Raw genomic sequence first — 18,756 nt, 5'->3', positions numbered from 1 at the left:
AGATGTATTACCCGAAGAACTACCTAAATTACCACCTAAAAGAGTATTCAACTTCTCCATCGATTTGGTGCCAAGGGTGGAGCCTGTGTCTAAGGCTCCTTATCATATGACAACCATTAAGCTTATGGAATTAAAGGCACAACTACAAGAACTGTAAAGTAGAGGGTTGATTTTAAAAAATAAATTGAATGAATGATTCAATAATCGGATGATTACATTGAACGATATACACACGTATATATAGAGGTTACAAGATGATGTTCTATAATTAGAACATAAAGTTAAAGTAAAAGATTAAAGAGCTAAAAGCTAAATTAAGCTTAAAAGCTAATTAACTAAAAAGAAAAAGCTAAATGCTAAATAAAGCTTAAAAGCTAATTAACTAAAAAGCTAAATGACCATTAAACAAGGAACTAAATATAGGTGACTAAAATATAATTAAATATTCTAATACCCTCCCTTAATGGTCATGCTATCTATCACACCAAGCTGCCCTCTAAATTTGAGAAACTTTGCCGGGCTCAAGGACTTGGTGAGGATATCTACAGTCTGATCTTCTGTAGGAATGTACTGCAGTATCACTGATCCATCTTCAACATGCTAGCGGATGAAATGACAATGAAGCTCCACATGCTTTGTCCGCTCATGGAAGACTGGATTTTTGGCTAATTTTAGAACCCCTTGATTATCACAAAACAAGGGAGTAGGTCCTGGTTGAGACATTTGCATGTTTGCAAACATCCTACGTAGCCAAATTGCCTCACATGCTGCCTTAACAATTCCCCGATACTCTGCTTCGATCGAGGAAAGAGCTATTGCCTGTTGCTTCTTGCTGGTCCATGTGACTGCACTTGTACCCAAGCTGAAAACATACCCAGAAGTTGACTTTCTGTCATCAACACAACCTACCCAATCTGAGTATGTAAAACCAACCAGCCTAGGATCTTTGCTTCTGCTATACAGAATGCCAAAATCAGGAGTGCCCTTCACATATCTAAGCACACGCTTCGCTACAACCCAATCTTCAACTTTTGGGGCTGACATGAAGCAAGAAATATAGCTCACAGCATGGCTGATGTCAGGTCTAGTGGCGGTGAGATAGATGAGGCTGCCCACTAGTTGCCTGAATGAAGACTCATCCACTACAGGTGAATCTTATTTGGCTAATAATTTGAGCCCTATCTCCATAGGTGTAGATGCAAGTTTACAATCTTGCATTCGAAACTTATCTAGTAGGCTCTTGGCATACTTTGACTAAGAAATGAATATGTGGCTATTAGTCTGCCAAACCTCTACACCAAGACAATAATGGAGAAGTCCCAAATCTGTCATATCAAACTGCTGACACAAATTTTGTTTGACCTGCATGATTAGATGTGTTGCATTGCCAGTAATGATGAGATCATCAACATAGACTACTAGAAATAGAATATCATCACTAGTATGTTTGAAATACAAATTGGGATCTGAAGGACTCCTCTGAAAGCCTTGATCAATCAAGTACTTATTAATTTTGATGTACCATGCACGAGGAGCCTGTTTGAGGCCATAGAGTGCTTTGACTAGTCTACATACCTGGTGTTCCTTATCGGCAACCTTGAAACCTGGAGGCTGTGTCATGTAGACTTCTTCCTGCAAATCACCATTGAGAAAGGCACTCTTGACGTCCATTTGATGGACTTTCCATCCAAATTGAGCTGAGAGAGCAAGGACAAGCCTAATGGTACTCATCTTGGCTGTGGGAGCAAATGTCTCTTCATAGTCGATGCCCTCCTTCTGTGAAAACCCTTTTGCCACCAATCGAGCCTTGTACTTATCAAGACTTCCATCAGCTTTATACTTGACTTTAAACACCCATTTGCAGCCAATGGGCTTCTTTCCTGGAGGAAGATCAGACAATACCCAAGTGTTGTTTTTCAGAAGACTATGTTGCTCCGCTGCCATAGCCTTTTCCCATTCAGGTACACCTTTAGCCTCTGTATATGTTTGAGGCTCATAAATACTGTGAATGTTGGCCATAAGAGCAAAATTAACTATGTGTTGTTGGCTCTTACCTCTAACGGATCTACCCTCAATGAGCTCATCATCATGAAGATCACCAATGGTCTTGGCCCACCACTTAGGTCCGAGAGTAGAAGTACCAACATCTGCTGCAGGATGAAGAGTGCCTGGAATATCTGGAGCAAGCTCCTCTGGATGTGGATCGAGAAGATCTTGAGGAAAGTTAGGGGGTGCAATGTCATGCCTAGGAGACCCCACAACTTCAGAGTCAACTAAATCCCTCCCATCAAGTGGAGCTAAGGGAAGACGAACACCCATACTTACAGCCTTTGGAGGGTGATCCTCAATGCTCAAATCGGGAGAGGAAGGCTGAAAAGGCCCTCTTTCTTCATCAAATACTACATCTCGACTGAATATGAGGTGATTAGTGTCTATATCAACCAGCCGATATGCCTTGTGGTTGTCACTATAGCCGATGAACATCAATTTCTGACTCTTTGGATCCAGTTTGGTGCACGTGGCATCTGGAATCCAAACATAAGTTGTAGAGCCAAAAACTTTCAAATGACTGATTTTGGGCTTCCTGCCAGACCAAGCTTCCTCTGGAGTCATCTTCTTAATGGCCTTTGTGGGAGACCAGTTCAGAAGGTAGACTGCAGTGAAGACCGCTTCCGCCCAAAAGTGTTTTGGAACATTTCTATGCTCCAACATAGACTGAGCCATCTCAGTGACTGTACGGTTCCTGTGCTCAACAACACCGTTCTGCTATGGGGTGTAAGGTGTGGTAAGTTGATGCTTAATGCCATGTGATGCACAAAAGTTGGTGAACTCCGTAGAACAAAATTCCCCTCCATTGTCGGACCGAAGAGAGACTATCTGACAGCTAGACTCTTTTTCCACTAAGGCCTTAAACGTTTGAAACATGGTGAACACCTCTAATTTCTGCTTAAGAAAATAAACCCACATGCGTCTACTGAAATCATCAACAAATAATAGATAATACCTGCATCCAATGACTGATGGAGTGTTCATGGGACCACAAATGTCTGCATGAATGAGTTGCAAGACCTTGGATGCTCTCCAAGCGTCTCCATCTGAAAATGGAGTCCTATGCTGCTTTCCAGCTTGACACGCTCCGCAAACTCCATGATTCTGAGTTTGAATCTCAGGTAATCCTAGGACTAGATCCTCTCGAACCAACTGAGAGAGATAGTGGACATTGAGATGCCCATATCGCTGATGCCAAAGAGTGCTGATGGAAGTACTCCTAGCTGCCATGGTGAGCTCCTAAGAACTAGTAGAATCAACAAGTCTATAAAGACCATGATCCTCAATACCAACTGCAACTGTAGTGCGAGTCTCCCTGTCAACAATGCTGCACTTGTACAACCCAAAGACAACATCCAACTATGGTGAATGCTGCATAATCTGACTAACTGACAGTAGATTGAGCTTCATACCAGGTACAAAGTATACATTGAGGAATATTAAATCTCTCCCACCAAATGAAATCTAAACGTTGCCCTTGCCGACAACAATATACTCTTCACCTCCACCAAAGATCACTGAATCAGTGAAAGGCATGTACTCAGTAAACCAATCTTGACGATGTGTGAAATGTCGAGAGGCTCCAGAGTCAATGTACCAGGCTGATGATTGAACATCATCAAAGGAGGTTTGGGCCATGAACGCATAGAAGGCAGATTCCTTCTGATCAAGATGCGTGGCAGAATTGGCTTTCTGCTGGGACCCTCCATGTTTGGATTGCTGGGATGCTATCAATTTCCGACAATCTTTCACCAAATGGCCATATATATGACAGTAGGAACACTGTAAGCTCTTCTTTTTGGAAGACTGCTAAGGTTGACCTTGACCTTGTCCTTTCTGCTGGAAGGACGGAGCTTTACCCTTGTACTTATGCAAAGCTGAGGCTGTGAAAGCTTGTTCAGTGGATGAACTAGCACTGCTTCCAAACTACTGCTTCCATCGATCTTGTTGTAGCAACTTGTTGCAAAGATCAGGAAACTTCAAATCAACACTAGTAGAGGAGATATTGAGCGTATCAATGAAATGCTCGTAGGATATGGGAAGGCTTTTCAGCGTGATCACTAACATATCCTCTTCCACCATGGTTCGGCCTATAGCTTCCAACTGATCACAGATGTCCTTGATCTTCGTAAGATGTGCCTGGATAGATGACTTCTCATCCATCATGATAGAAAACAACATATTCTTCAGAAAGAAAACTCGGCTCTTGTCGGACGTTTCATGAAGATCCTTCAAAAGATCCCAGATCTCTTTTGCTGTTTTACCTGAAGGCACCTATGGGAGTTGATCATCTATGACGGAGAGTTTGATAAGCATAACAGCCTCTCGATTCTTCACATCATGTTTGTCTTGATCATCACCTATTGTTGTAGGACGAGATTCCTTGCCCAAAACAAGTTGATCAAGGCAACGATACTCAAAGATGGTAAGCATACGCTGTTTCCAAGTGTTGTACTTGCGGTCGTTGAACTTCTGATTGTGTTCCAACATGATGTTGGTTAATGATGCCATCACAGAAATCGAGGTTGATCGAGATCAACTAAGTGAAAGCAAGAGACAGAAGAATCTGATTTTTTTTAAAATCAGAATAGAAACAGCTGCTGAAAAAACTAAAACCCTATAGGAGAATTCTGGCACGAATTTCGAGGTTTGGAAGAAACCCAAAAATTAAAATTTTCTGCACACTTAAAACAGCATAAATGGTGCCAAAAAAACAGAAAAAAACCCAACGTCCACAGAAATAGCAGAAATTGTGAACTGTTTTTAAATTCCAAAGCAAATTTGCTGGCACAAAAATCGAGGCACAGAAAACAAGGCACTCATAAAAATTTGAGACCAACCCAGAAAAGCTCTCGAAAAACCCACCAAGAATCTGAAAACAGAATGCAAATCTGATGGCTCAAAAATCGAGGCACGAAAAACGATGCACCCAAAAAAATCTGACAACGACTCAGTTGAGCTCTCGAAAAACCCACCAAGAATCTGCAACCAAAATAAATTTTCGACTTGAACAGAAGGGTCAAAACCCTAGTCGAAAATTGCAGAAACCCTAGGAAAATTTTCAACCTGCAAAAAAAAACTGCCCAGGAAGAGAAAAAAATCTGCTTTTTAAAAAAAACAATTTTAAAAAAATCTCTTCAAAAAAAACTTCGAAAAATTTTAATAATAAAAATTTTCGAAATTTTTAATTTCCATGCTCTGATACCATGAAAAATAAATTGAATGAATGATTCAATAATCGGATGATTACATTGAACGATATACACACGTATATATAGAGGTTACAAGGCGATGTTCTATAATTAGAACATAACGTTAAAGTAAAAGATTAAAGAGCTAAAAGCTAAATTAAGCTTAAAAGCTAATTAACTAAAAAGAAAAAGCTAAATGCTAAATAAAGCTTAAAAGCTAATTAACTAAAAAGCTAAATGACCATTAAACAAGGAACTAAATATAGGTGACTAAAATATAATTAAATATTCTAATAGATTTGACCTAGTGTGTCACCATGGGGAGCACCAGTAATATTCGTGAAGAAGAAAGATGGAGCCTATTGTGAGGTATTCACACATCGCCCCATCATAAATGGGGATCCCCACTTTTTCCTGCTTTCTAGGATAGAATTAGAGTCCTTAGCTATTAGCCTTTGCATTAGAGGAGTGTAGGTGGTCAAAAGCCAGGAGTCATGTAATGTCCCTTGTTTGGGCTCCTAAGATTTTTGGCCTATATTCCCAAATTGCAGTAAGACTTCTTTCAATTTTAAGGATCAGTGGTGATAATTTTAAAGGGCGTATATTACCCCAGCCATAATTGTGGATATTATTTTTGATCCGCAGTAACGTCTATGTGGAATAATATATCTTCACCACGATGTAGTCAATATCAGTTTGCAACATAGGCAGATATCGAACTTATAGATATGCAGATGTCCTACTGAGATAAAGTGTGGATGTAAATAAGTAATGGTTATGATATTGACTTGGTGAATAATTCCTGTAACTTTAACTTCAAATAGTGATAGCTATCAATGGATAGCAATTATTATCGCTGTATGCTATTATTTAAATATGAACTTTATAATCATCTTAAGACAAGGGGGGTGATCGCTGTTCTGATCTGGATCGCTCTTCTTTTCAATGAAATCACTTGATATGTTTTCTGATTTGAATTGCTTGATTCTTTGCTAATGCAGACTTCAATCCCTTTTCCTTTTGAGTGGATTCTTGTCTTAATGGTGCCTTCCTCCTTTGAGATGATTGTATGACTTATTAAATATCTTTTAATTCTGACTGGCCGTATCTCTTGATCTAGAATAGTCATATCCTTTCCTTAATCGTGGCTCTTCATGAATATTAATCGCATCCTTTGTGCGAGTTTAAGTTATTAATCAACGATGATTTGTTGAGTTGTTAAGCTATTGATTATAGATTCCTTAATACTAAATCGGGTCCTCAGCCAGCGATAAATAGACTGGGTAACTTGCATGCTGATTTAGCTTAACTAATTCCTCCGGGTTGATATTCTCTTATCCAGCGATAAGGGAGAGTGGATATTAGTGTTGATCGGTTTGGTTGTTGCCTCCATCGATATTGGGAAAGCTTCTTGACTCTATATATATTGTTTGTTTTAACGTATGTATTAGTTATGGTTTCTTTTATACAAGTATGCAAAGGCAGACAAATCTGACATGTGTCAAATTTGGTCTGCCATTATGTTTTTATTTAATAGTTATTTAATAGTAATTGATATTGACTGCAAGTTAATATTTTATTTAATAATTGGTTAATAGAGATATAAATGGTATTTAATAATTTCTTTTTATAGAGATAAATGGTATTTAATAGTTTATTATTATAGAGATAAATGGTTATTCATTTATCTGGTTATATATATTTCAATTGTATTATTATAATATTATTCATTATGTTATCATGTTTTGATCGTTTAAATGGGGACATCACAAGTCAGGTAGATAGCCTTGTGTGAGGTGTGAAATGAGTAAATTTGTTAGAGCATTCACTTCATGTGCATACCCTCAAGAGCGTACTTCATGACCATCACACTTGGAGCGAATTCCCTTAAAAGGGGCCTTATTTGAATGTGAATTATAGCATTTGAATGGCAATAGTGAGCATGGTTTTGATTTGAGATCACCTCTTCTTTGGAGCAAAGTTTACTTCATGACCTCCTTGATAGGAGTGAATTTTGCATTTTAGGCCTTCATAGGGAAAGATTGACATGGTATTGTGAATGAAAGCTTGAGAAACCTAAGGATTGAATCGATAAAACGATGAAGTAATGAAGGAAGGGTTCATTTTGGTTTTCACTTCACCTTCAAGGCAAGGGGAGCGAACTTCACCTTCAAGGCAGTAGGAGCGAACTTCATCTTTATGAACTAAGATACATGAGCGAACTTCATGTTTTGAAGGAGATGAGCGAACTTCATGTCTTCGAGTAGGAGAGCAAAATTCATGTATAAAGGTAGTGGAGCGAATTTTTACTTCATGAATTCCAAGTAAGAGTGAATTCCTTTCATATCCTTTGAGCTGATTCAATTTGGAGTAGAAAGAAAACTTCATGAACTCAAGCATATGAGCGAACTTCACAAACTAAGGAAACAATGGTTTTAAGAGCAAGATCAAAGGCGAAGTTCAAGAGTCGCTTCATGTGATGGATGATAGGATCTAACTTCATGTGCTTAGTGAAAGAAGCGAACTTAATGTTTGAAGGCACATGAGCGAACTTCATGTTTTGAGGTACATAAGCGAACTTCGTGTTTGGAGAGATATGAGCAAACTTCATGTTTGGCGGTACATGAGCGAACTTCATGTTTGAGGGGAGATGAGTGAACTTCGTGTTTGGAGGGAGATGAGCGAACTTCATGTTCAAGCACCTATGAGCGAACTTCATGTTTGGAGGGAGATGAGTGAACTTCACATTTGGGCCTAGGGGAGCGAATTTGTTTCATTTGCCCAAAACAAGATACAAAGCAGCTAATAGATCATTTCCTTAAGCTGAATTGATGCCTTAATATGCTTAGGAAAGAACAATTTTGAATTTAAGATGATGAAAGGTAAGTGAGAGGTTTACTTCATGTTTTGAAGGAGGGGAGCGAACTTCATGAAATGAGGCAAGACAGCGAACTTCAAGTGTCCCTTCCTTAGAGTGACCTCAACTTCAAGTGCTCCTTCATGAAGGCGAATTCTCTCTAAATACTCTTATTAAACCTGCAAACCATATGGAATTACATAATTATATCAAACTAGGAGGTTATATAGAAGGTATATCATGTGTGTTTGATGCTCATTTGTTTGTTTTGCGGAAGATGAAGAAACAAATCAAGCGGAACACATTGAAGGAGGATCAAGACAAGTCTCTCAAGGATCAAATTTCAGCATCAAGATTAGATACAAATAAGATATCCTCAAGGGAACTTCATAGACAAGCACAAGAAAGTGATTACACAAGAAGCATTCACTTACACAAAGACATGATCTACAACAACAACAACATGAAAGAAGTCATAGAGAAGGAATTCCAAAGCAGAGAAGCAGTTGCGCCATCAAGAATTCGTTCCAAGGCAACATTAATACTTCAAAACTAAGAGGAAGACAAGATCTATACCTTGCACCTCCATGATTGAAGCCCTCAAAAGAATAGTTTCAAATGAGTTAATCAAAGTTAGAAGATCATCATCATCATCATCGCTGAAGCTGGATAGTGTTGAGTATCAAGAAATATTCCTTCATGATGATCTATCAAGCCTACAAGTACAAGTTAAAAGATGAAATCCTAGTCATCATCCCAGTCACTATCTCTACCAATCAAAGAAGTTCCACATCAACATGTCTTGATTCAATGAACCTAACTCATCCATGATGGCATAAACTTCGATTCACCTACCCTTATTATCTATTGGTCATGCCAAAGTGTTGTAATTATTTCATTGGCCAAATTGAGTTTGTTGTAACAAACCCTAATTGGGGTTTTCACTGTAAAATCTTGGCCATTGATCTCCAATTGATCTGAGCCATTAAATTGTATTGAGAGCACTATAAAAGGCTCAAAGCTCTTCATTTGTAAAGGTTAATAGTAATAGTTAATAGTGAGTAGTGAATAGTTAATAGCAGGAGAAGAATAGAATACCAATTAGAATAGAAGTAGATTAGGAGAAGGCAAAGATTGTTGCCAAACCTTGTTGTAATCAACAATTGATTTCATTGAAGTTATGGTGAGTTTGATTTATTGCTTCAAGGACTTGCATGATCTTTACTTCTCAAATTGCTTCATTGTTATTAGATTGAATGGAGGGATTTGTTGAATGCATTTGTGTGGAATCCGTTTAGTCCATACCACTAGCCTCTTGCTGATTGTAAGTGTGTCTTGCGTGGTCAATTGGAGTGATATGAGCTTAACTTCAAATTGTTATGCGTCCATTGTTTATGCATTAACTTGGATGGTGAGCAATGTTTGATGGTAGTGATTTGAACATCTTTGTAATGTCCTTAGAAGATTGCACTGAGCTTCTGTCAAACTGTTCAAGTTGATGGTGAGACCTTGCCCAGTAGGATTCCATCTGATCATTCACCTATCTTCTTGCATTCTAGGTCTTAGAATAGACTCTCTCAACCCTTCATCTTTTATCCTTTTTTTAACTCAAGTTAGTTTAGGATCAAAAAGCATCACTATATTGCAACCTCAGATAAAAAAGTTCCAACAATTCAAGCATTCGACAATTCAACGTAGGTCCCCTTGTGATACCAGCAATCACATCAACCAATTGTGCTTATCCACACGTCGTGACCCGACATTTAAGAACCTTGGAGTTGTGTCAAGTGATCCTTAAGCCAATCTTCAGCATTTGAGTAACATTGTTCAAGAGAGGATAAGATACTTTTGGGTATTTATTTTGTGTTTGCATGTGCGTAAAAAACACATCAACAAAACCTTTCGTCTATGTATTGACTATCAAATGCTTGACAAGGTTACAATAAGAAATAAGTATCATTTGCCATGTATCGATGATTTGTTTGATCAAATATGTGGAGCTACAGCATCTTCTAAGATAGACTTGCAGTCAGAATTTCATCAATTAAGGCTTAAAGATGAGGACATACATAAAACCACCTACAGAACTCGATATGGACATTATAAGTTTACACTACTACCCTTCGGGCTCACTAATGCTCCAACACCGTTTATGAACCTCATGTACAGTGTGTTCAAAGATTGCCTTGACAAGTTCATCCTAGTGTTCTTAGACGACATCTTGATTTACTCTAAGAATGAGGAAGAGCACTTCCAGCATTTGCAGATAGTTTTGCAACGATTAGGGAACATAAGTTATATGGTATATTATCAAAATGTACCTTCTTTCAAAAGGAAGTACAATATCTAGGACACATTAGTTTTGCAAAAGGCATAGCAGTAGATCTAGCTAAAATTAAGGTCATAAAAGAATGGCCGACCCCAAAGAATGTACCAAAAGTGAGAAGTTTTATGGGATTGGCAGGATACTATAGAAAATTCGAAATGATTTTTTCTCGGATAGCTCACCCCGTCACCACTCTCCAAAGGAAAGGGAAGAGGTTCGAATGGACTAAGAAATGCCAAAAGGCTTTAGGATACCTTAAGAAAAAATTGACAAAAGCAACTATCTTGAAAGTGCCAGATCTAGAAGGATGCTTCGTACTAGTTACAGATGCTTCAAGAGAAGGATTGGGAGGGGTTCTAATGCAAGATGGGCAAGTAATTGCTTATGAATCAAGGAAGTTGAAAAATTATGAGCAAAACTATGCACCCCACAATCTCAAGCTTGCAGCAATTGTGCATGCTCTTCAAATGTGGTGCCACTATTTATTAGGCAAACACTTCAAACTGAGATCAAATCATCAAGGGTTAAAATATATATTCACTCAGCCTAATTAAAATGCTTGCCAGAGAAGGTGATTGGAATTGATTTCCAACTATGATTTTGAAATCAGCTACATTAAGGGGAAAGAAAACCGGGTGGCAGATGCCCTAAGCTGTAGAAGACATATATCTTCCATGGTTTCTATATGCACAGATTTTAGGGCTCGAGTCTTGCAGCAGTTATTAGGGGATGAATATTATAAACAGGTCAAAGAAGCCCTTCAGGCTAATCCTCAAGATCCAAGGTATGAGGAGTTCAGTTTTAAATGAGACGGTCTTTTGAGGTACCAAGGCTGTATGTACGCGCCAAAATCTACAGAATTCTGCAATCCTTTTGTTGTGATTTTATGACAAAGAATATGCTCTATCAAAGGCCACACACAAAATTTGGATAGCCACGTGCCATGGACTATAACTGACATTTGTGTGCTGGTAAACAATGGATGTATAGATATTTTCAATGGAAACAGATGAGAGTTTTAAGATAGGAACAAACACATTGATATGCCATATTGAAATCACTCTCTCATGTTTGGCAATAGTGTTCTCTGGGCCTAAATGTAAGAGGCATTCAATTCATTAGATATCCTAGTACAGGTTTGCAATATGAAACAATTTACACTAGTACAGGTTTGCAACATGAAACAGTTTACAAAATCAGTGATCACATATGATAAGTTACAACTGCTTTGCTTCATCATTAGAAATTCAACTTCCGTAGACACCATACAATATCCTTCTTTTGTTTGAGATTCTTGTTATAATCTTTGAATTTATTATCTTGGCTATGGTTAAAGGATAGGAGAAGAAAATGAACCTCGTTCAACATTCCCACAAGCTTTGTCTTTTTCACTTGAAAATCCTGTCTTCCTGCTGGTGTTGATTCAGAACCACAATTCATAGAAATCTCTTGTGTGGCAGTTGTTACACAATTCTTTCCATCAGCTTCTTCATTATTCTCACTGTTTTCCAGATGTTTGGATGAATTAGGCTTCATACCCTTGCGCACATCAACAAATTCAACGAGCAATTGTTGTGCTGCTTTGAGGTAATTGGGATGCATCAGAATATTGGGGACTCCCAATGCTCCAGCTGGACTAAAATCTGGTTGGAATTGTTTTGTTGGCCCAGCGAAATGAAGAATATTTGCAAGCTGATTTCCGAATACCTCACCTGTTGAAGGAGTTTGGAAAGGGCCAATATTTCCTGCCCACTTGTCTGTAGTTTTACCATCCATTGCTCCATTTTCTTCTGAAGTGAATAGAGAATTAGTTGTATGATGTATATCCAGATCATTAGGCTGGTTTTGACAAGAGTGCAACTGAACTGTGGAAATCTGCTGAGGAGACAAGCTTAGGGATAAACCCTGACCACGACTGCATCCCCTGGAACAATGTGACTGCTCTGGTTGCAATGCTAGTCTGCTTGGGAGAACTCCAGTTTGCTGTCGCAGCCACAATTGAGGAATCTCAGCAACTGACTGATGACCCATATGTACTGGATTATTTGTCTGTCCACAAACAGAATGATTGTTGGATAATAAATCTGTAGGTTGGAGGAAGGTGGACTCGTTCCCACCATTCCTCAATGAGCTATAAGCAAGGTGTGATCCAAGAAAAGTTGATGCAACACCCTGATTCACTAGAGCAGTATTTGCTAGCTTGCTGGCAGAAGAGGGATTTGATATAGCAGCAGAATCAGCAAAACCTGTCAAATGGAGTTGAGATTGACCATTATCTGGCATGTTGTTATTTTCTGATGAGTTGTTTACAAGTACCATATTTCCTGAAGCTGGTACACCTGTATAACCCATGTGACTTGGATTCACTAAATAACGTGTTTGCATGGTGTCTGCCTGAATGTCCGAACCTGGATAATAAGCTATAGTTATCCCTCAAAAATGAAGCACTTCATAATCATGAATCGTTACAAAGGATGGACGCTGGAAAGACAGCATAAATGCATGTTTGACCAAATTTTCAGCGCCATAATATTATCCTGAGTTCAGAGCATTCCCCATGATAAACGAAAATTGTTGGAACTGGGAAGGCATATGCATCTGTGTTTGTCAATCGAACGAAAGGACTAGTAGCAGATGTCATGGCCTGTAATAACTAGCACATCGCACATTTTAGCTCATGAATAGTAGAAATGCAGGAAACAGACATTAAACACAGGTAGAGTGGAATGCTAAAACGCCAGGAAAGCAGTAAATGCTGGCAGTCGTAGCCTCTACAAGCATAAGACAAATAATGAAACTTAACATTTCACTTAATCCCTGTATACCCTGTTTTGAACTCTGAAATTTACCAGCATAGACTTTTTATACAAAAGAAAAGATGAAAGCATACAGAAAAATATTCCCTTGCTATGTTCCCAATCTCAACTTTTCCAAAAATGACACATTTCTCACTTATAACAAGAATTTCTTCTTATAAATATGTCGAAGTGAAATCATTTCTGTCAAGCATTTTTTACTACTACTGTCTTCTATGTACAAAACTTGGGTTTTCCTTTAATTTTATAAGCATATTTTGTGCTCCTTTTGCGCACACCATCATTCAAAACAAAACTTAGTTGATAAGAATTCGACAACCCAACACAGCTTAAATCTGTTGTAATGCAAAAGACATTTTACATAAGTATTTGGATGCAAAAGGCATAGAAGAAGAGAGATGAGACTTAAACGGGCTTTGTAAGAAGCTGAATCCATATAATCCTTCAAAAACCAAGCCTACCTTGGCAAACGATTTGCAGAAGCTGTATCAAAATGAAGGTCAGGTTCCAATTTTTTCCAAAGTGCTAGAAATGGTAGACTTACTCTCCAGAACAAAGAGAACCAAAAAAGAATCTCTGCCATTCTATCAGGATCCCCTCAACCCCATAAGCTCTTTCATTATTGAATGAACTCCCAAGGGTAGAGCGAGTAACAAAACAGACTGTATACTTTTCTCCATTCTCACCTTCCACTACTTACCAGCATCAGAATTGGAGTGCTGCCCTAGACAAGTCTACCTAGGCGCCAGCGCAGATTTCAATACAGCCAACATAACCAGAATTAGCGCACCAATGTCGTTACTCTATTGTAATTGAGTTCATTCATTCGGAACGGCACTGATTTCCCATTTTTAGAACTAAATAGCATTCAATCAATTATAGTATGCATTCTGAAATAAACGATTCCTAATACAAATTCAAGTAAATAACAGCTAAGGGTCTTCATGCCAAACGAAATCCAAATTGTTCCAGACAATGATACGTTGGCAATTTAAAGGTTTTTCAACATATGCTATCTATTTTGGGAAGACCTCGATATGGAAAGCAAGGGACACGCCACAAACAAACAAAAAAATCGTAGCTTAAGATGTACGCTTGCTGGAATGAACCTAAATTCATTTTAAAAACAAATCCCTCCACTATGAAAGCAGTATCGATCTCAGTATATACCTCTGGCAGAAAATAATGCACCCTCTACATAAAAGATAAATTCCGTGGATTTACCCTTAAAGAATTGCGAGGAATGAAAATGGATTTGATCAATACCTATTTAATTCAGAATGTAAATAAAAATGTGTCTAGTTGAAGTCAGAAAAATTGGGATTTTGTGTACTTTAAAAAGCTTGAATGAATGAATGTTTTTAATAACTTCACAAGGTCAAACAGTATATAAGATCCAGCAAAGAAAAGCATTGAGTGCTAAACTTCTTTTTCCTTCTACATCTTGGATCTTCTACTATATAACTTATGAGAAAATTTGCAACTATTATGTAACTTGATCAAGAAATCTGCAACTCTTGTTATCTTTTCCTTTTCAAAAAGATTGTAAAGACCTCCATATTATAACTGGACACAATGTTAATTTAAATTACATAAGCCAAGAGATTCACAAATCATAAGAAAATTATTTTAGTTACAAGAGACCATAAGGTCGATTTACAATGGATATATAATACAAAGCTGAATATCATTCTACAGGGACTTCCAACATCTATCTCCCATGCTTACAACACAGGCAAGAACATTGTCAGAGCGCTTTACCGCCCAACCGCAAAGCATATACGCTTCCCCAGAGTTCTTCTTGGCTCGAAGAACCATTGTCCCTGCATGAAGAAGTCTAGTGACTCAAAACTAGCAAGGGATAAAATCTGGTGTAGCATGAAAATATCTCCCATGCTTACAACACAGGTAAGAAAAGAAATCAGCATACATCATATTGATTAAACACTTTGGCCAAAGATTTATGCCAACAACTGGCAAGTAAATTAGGTGTCAAGATTTACCCTCCCTCGTTGTTCCATATTCAACACCCATCCAATACACAATTAATACAAATAGAAAACACACTTGCACATAACAAAACTTACAAAAGCATACAAGAGCTTACTCAAGATACCATGATCGTACATAGGTATACACGAATATACAAGGGAAATCAAGAGCATTCATGAACATTTCAAAACCTACAAGTGCATACAAATGCATGATTATATGCTTATTCAGATGACCCCTTAATAAGTCTTTAACACAACGTCATTCTTGATTATTCTAAGATAACTATATTATCAAGTCAAGATATTATAAACTTTCATACCAAGTATAATGATACACCAGGAATGTCACTGGACATAAGCTTCCAAAATTTAACTCTCTTCAATCTAATAAATGGTTAAGTCATCAAAGGCTATTATTGATGTCTACATGTCTACAATTAGAAGGACGAGATAAGATGAGCTAGTCTTAAATAACAAGATCATCATATGTGGTAATAAAAAATATAGTAAGATTTTAATATAAAAGATGCAAACATTTCCCAATCTAACATGTCATAGTTTGAGAATATTCTAGTTTATCTATTATGAAACATAAATATTCCTTTCTTTATTCATAGTACCCTCACTCTGGAGAGTTCTAAAGCATTGTCACCTTTGACTAGATATTAATCTAAAAATACCATTACCCATATAATCATGTGCTAAGATGACTCACCTCAATAAGGTTCTCTAATTTTTATATACACAAATATGGGTTTCTCTCTACTTCTCCATTAGTAAAATTCTTATTAATGTCTAAAATCTCACTTGAAATGATCCAAAGCTACTAGGTAACTAACTAATATACACTATTATCTTATCTCTAACATGACATGGAATAATTCATTTTCAAACTATAAGTTGAAAGAGGTACCTTTGTCAAACAAACTAAAGAATCTATCCTTTATGAAGTATTGTAAAGGTATATAAATTTCTATACATATCAATTTACTATTGTATGCGGGAAAAGCGGTTCAATGAAACTCAATATGTGAAAATATTCAAAGGACTTGTCCACACACCCATGGGACTCTTGGTGCAAGTTATGGAGTCACAAGGAATGACTCAACTTCCCAAGGTGGGTTCCATGGTTCTCTATCTCACAAGGTCCCTCAAGCCAATACCTTTGCTCTCAGATTACTGAGCAAAGTGACTTAGGGATGACGACTGCAAGAACGAGGGATGCTTTAGATTAAGTTTTAATACGAAATGCATCCTATTTATGTATGATTCTATTAAATGAGCTAAACTAGATTATAAAATGACAAGATTAGTAATAATACTATCCTAACATGATATACTAGTTATATGATTTAAGCTAATGATAATATAAATGCTCTAAAATGCTTATTAGATTAATTCCTATTACAAAGAGAGGCTAAATGCATGCTAAAATTGAGTATAAGTGTGATGCTAAAAACTTGGATCTAAAAACGGAGGAATGAGGGCTCTATTTATAGAAGAAACAGGGCAATGGATAGTCAAGATTGGATAATCTTATCAAGGGTCAGGATTGAAAGTTATCAATCCATGTTTACAATTTCCATCAATGAAATGGTGACAATTGTCAACATAAGACTACTTGAGAGGAGAGGTAAAAAGCATTAAATGCTTGAGAAGACCTCATGGTTACCCTAAAAGGTAAGGGTTAAGGTTAGGTTAGGGTTATCTAATGGATAAAGCTTTTACCCAAGGGGTAAACTCTTGTGCAAAGGTTAAAGGGATAACCATGGTCAAAGCAATGAATGCTTGATGAGACCCCTGGGTTAGAAGAAGGTTGAGTTAGGCAAAATGTCTCCAATCATGCCACTAAGGGTTAGTTAACCATTAATGGTTTGGAAGACTTTGGGGACAAATTTGTAAGAGTCCTTCCAAATTTTGGGGTTTTCAACAAGTTAGCTTGTTGAAGGCATAAAGGCTTTAATGCCTTTTGAAGACTTTACTCCAAATTTGAGAAGTGACCTCCTCAAATTTAGGGAAAGGGGATAATTGATGGGTTTAGGTTAATTGATTAGGATTAGATAGGTTCTAGAAGAATTTAGGAAGAGGGTTAGGAGGCAAGTGGGAGATGTAGGAAAAAGCAAGTGGATGAGGGATAATAGGATTTAATTAAAATAAATTGTTTTATTTCAATTTGGTTGCAAATTGGGGATTTAAATAAATTAGATTTATTTAATTAGGGTAAACTATTTAATTAAATGTAAATTTAATTAAAAAGTAGAGAGAAGGGATTTAATTAAATAAAATGATTTATTCAATTAAATGATATAAAGGACTTAAGTGAATTTAAATAAATAAATTGAATAATTTATTTAATTTAAATAGAAGACTGTGGATGATTTGATTAAATTAGATTTAACTAAATAGAGGAATGAGAATAAAATGAACATTAAATATTCATTTAGAAATATGGTCATTTTTATACGTCTACATTTTGCCCCTCTTTGAAGTGACGTGTGTGCACATGTTAATTCAAAGAAAAATGATGTGTCGTCATGATTTGGTTATGATCAGTGCGATGTTGTGTCGAGATGTTCATGTCGTGCCCCAGATCTGGTAAATGATGTTGATAATGCCCCCTCGGGAGATGAATCAAAATTTTGAAAATTTGATTTGATTTGGTAAAGTTCATGGCATTTTAAAATTTTGTTTATGTTGAATGCGATAAGTTGATTCATCTCCCAATAATGATGTTTGTTGGGGTTAGAATAGAGATCATGAGCAATTTATGTGCTTGTCCACGCAATCCTAATGTTCATTTACCCCATAAAAAGGTAAAAAGTGATTTATTTTGTCTCATTTGTGCTTGTTGACTTTAGAGAAAGTGGCACTTGGAGAAAAAGACAAAATGTTGATTCCCTTTGCTTCTCATCGATTCGAGCGCGTTCGGAGGTATCGGAGGCTCGCCACGTATGGACCACTAGTAAGTCATCATTTTTTACCCCTTTTTAATTTTTGTTTTATCATTTTTAGTCAAGTTTTTCATTTTTTGCACGCGGATTTAACGATTTAGTGCATCAGGTAAAAACCGCAGCGAATACGATAAGTAGCATAGCGCGTGGGATTTTATGAACTAGGGTAGCGTCTGGGTAGGTTAGGATAGCGCAAGGGTGGGTTAGGGTAGCGCATTGACATAGGTTAGCGCATCGGGTGCACAGGGTAGCGCGTAGGGGGGAGCGGGTAGCGCATTGCTTAGACCTAGCGCGTAGGGTTAGTCAGGGGTCACATGGGTAGGTTAAGGTAGCGCGTAGGTGTGACCTAACGCAGAGGGGTAGGCTTGCAGCGCAGGACCAAGGTAGGATAGCGCATGGTCGAGGATTAGTGTTTAGGGTATTTAAGGTGGCGCATTTAGAAAGAAGGGTAGTGCATAGTTGCAGGCTAGCGCCTAGGGTTAATGGTGTCGCGCATGCAAAAGGTTGGATAGCGCATAGCTAGCAGCTTAGCGTGTAGATAAAATTGTTTAGCGCGTGGACAAAAAAATTTG

At 37.5% G+C, this 18,756-nt stretch overlaps 1 protein-coding gene across 2 annotated transcripts in view; it reads right to left on the bottom strand.

Annotated features, from left to right (window-relative positions):
• LOC131070615 (BEL1-like homeodomain protein 1) overlaps positions 1-14,426 on the bottom strand; it is a 66,310-nt gene extending 51,884 nt beyond the window's left edge. The window contains exons 1-2 of one of the 2 annotated variants that reach the window (XM_058006205.2): positions 13,701-14,426; positions 11,780-13,076 (exon numbers count right to left, since the gene is read on the bottom strand). In XM_058006205.2, the coding sequence (XP_057862188.1) occupies positions 11,780-12,808 (1,029 nt within the window). In that variant the 5' untranslated portion in view covers positions 12,809-13,076; positions 13,701-14,426. The remainder of the gene's footprint in view (positions 1-11,779; positions 13,077-13,700) is intronic. The other variant, XM_058006196.2, reaches the window with a different exon arrangement.
• Between the last annotated feature and the right edge of the window lie 4,330 nt (positions 14,427-18,756).

The sequence above is a fragment of the Cryptomeria japonica genome, chromosome 9 (genome assembly GCF_030272615.1).
Source record: "Cryptomeria japonica chromosome 9, Sugi_1.0, whole genome shotgun sequence".
Classification (NCBI taxonomy): domain Eukaryota; kingdom Viridiplantae; phylum Streptophyta; class Pinopsida; order Cupressales; family Cupressaceae; genus Cryptomeria; species Cryptomeria japonica.
This window is presented reverse-complemented; position numbering and strand designations above follow the sequence as displayed.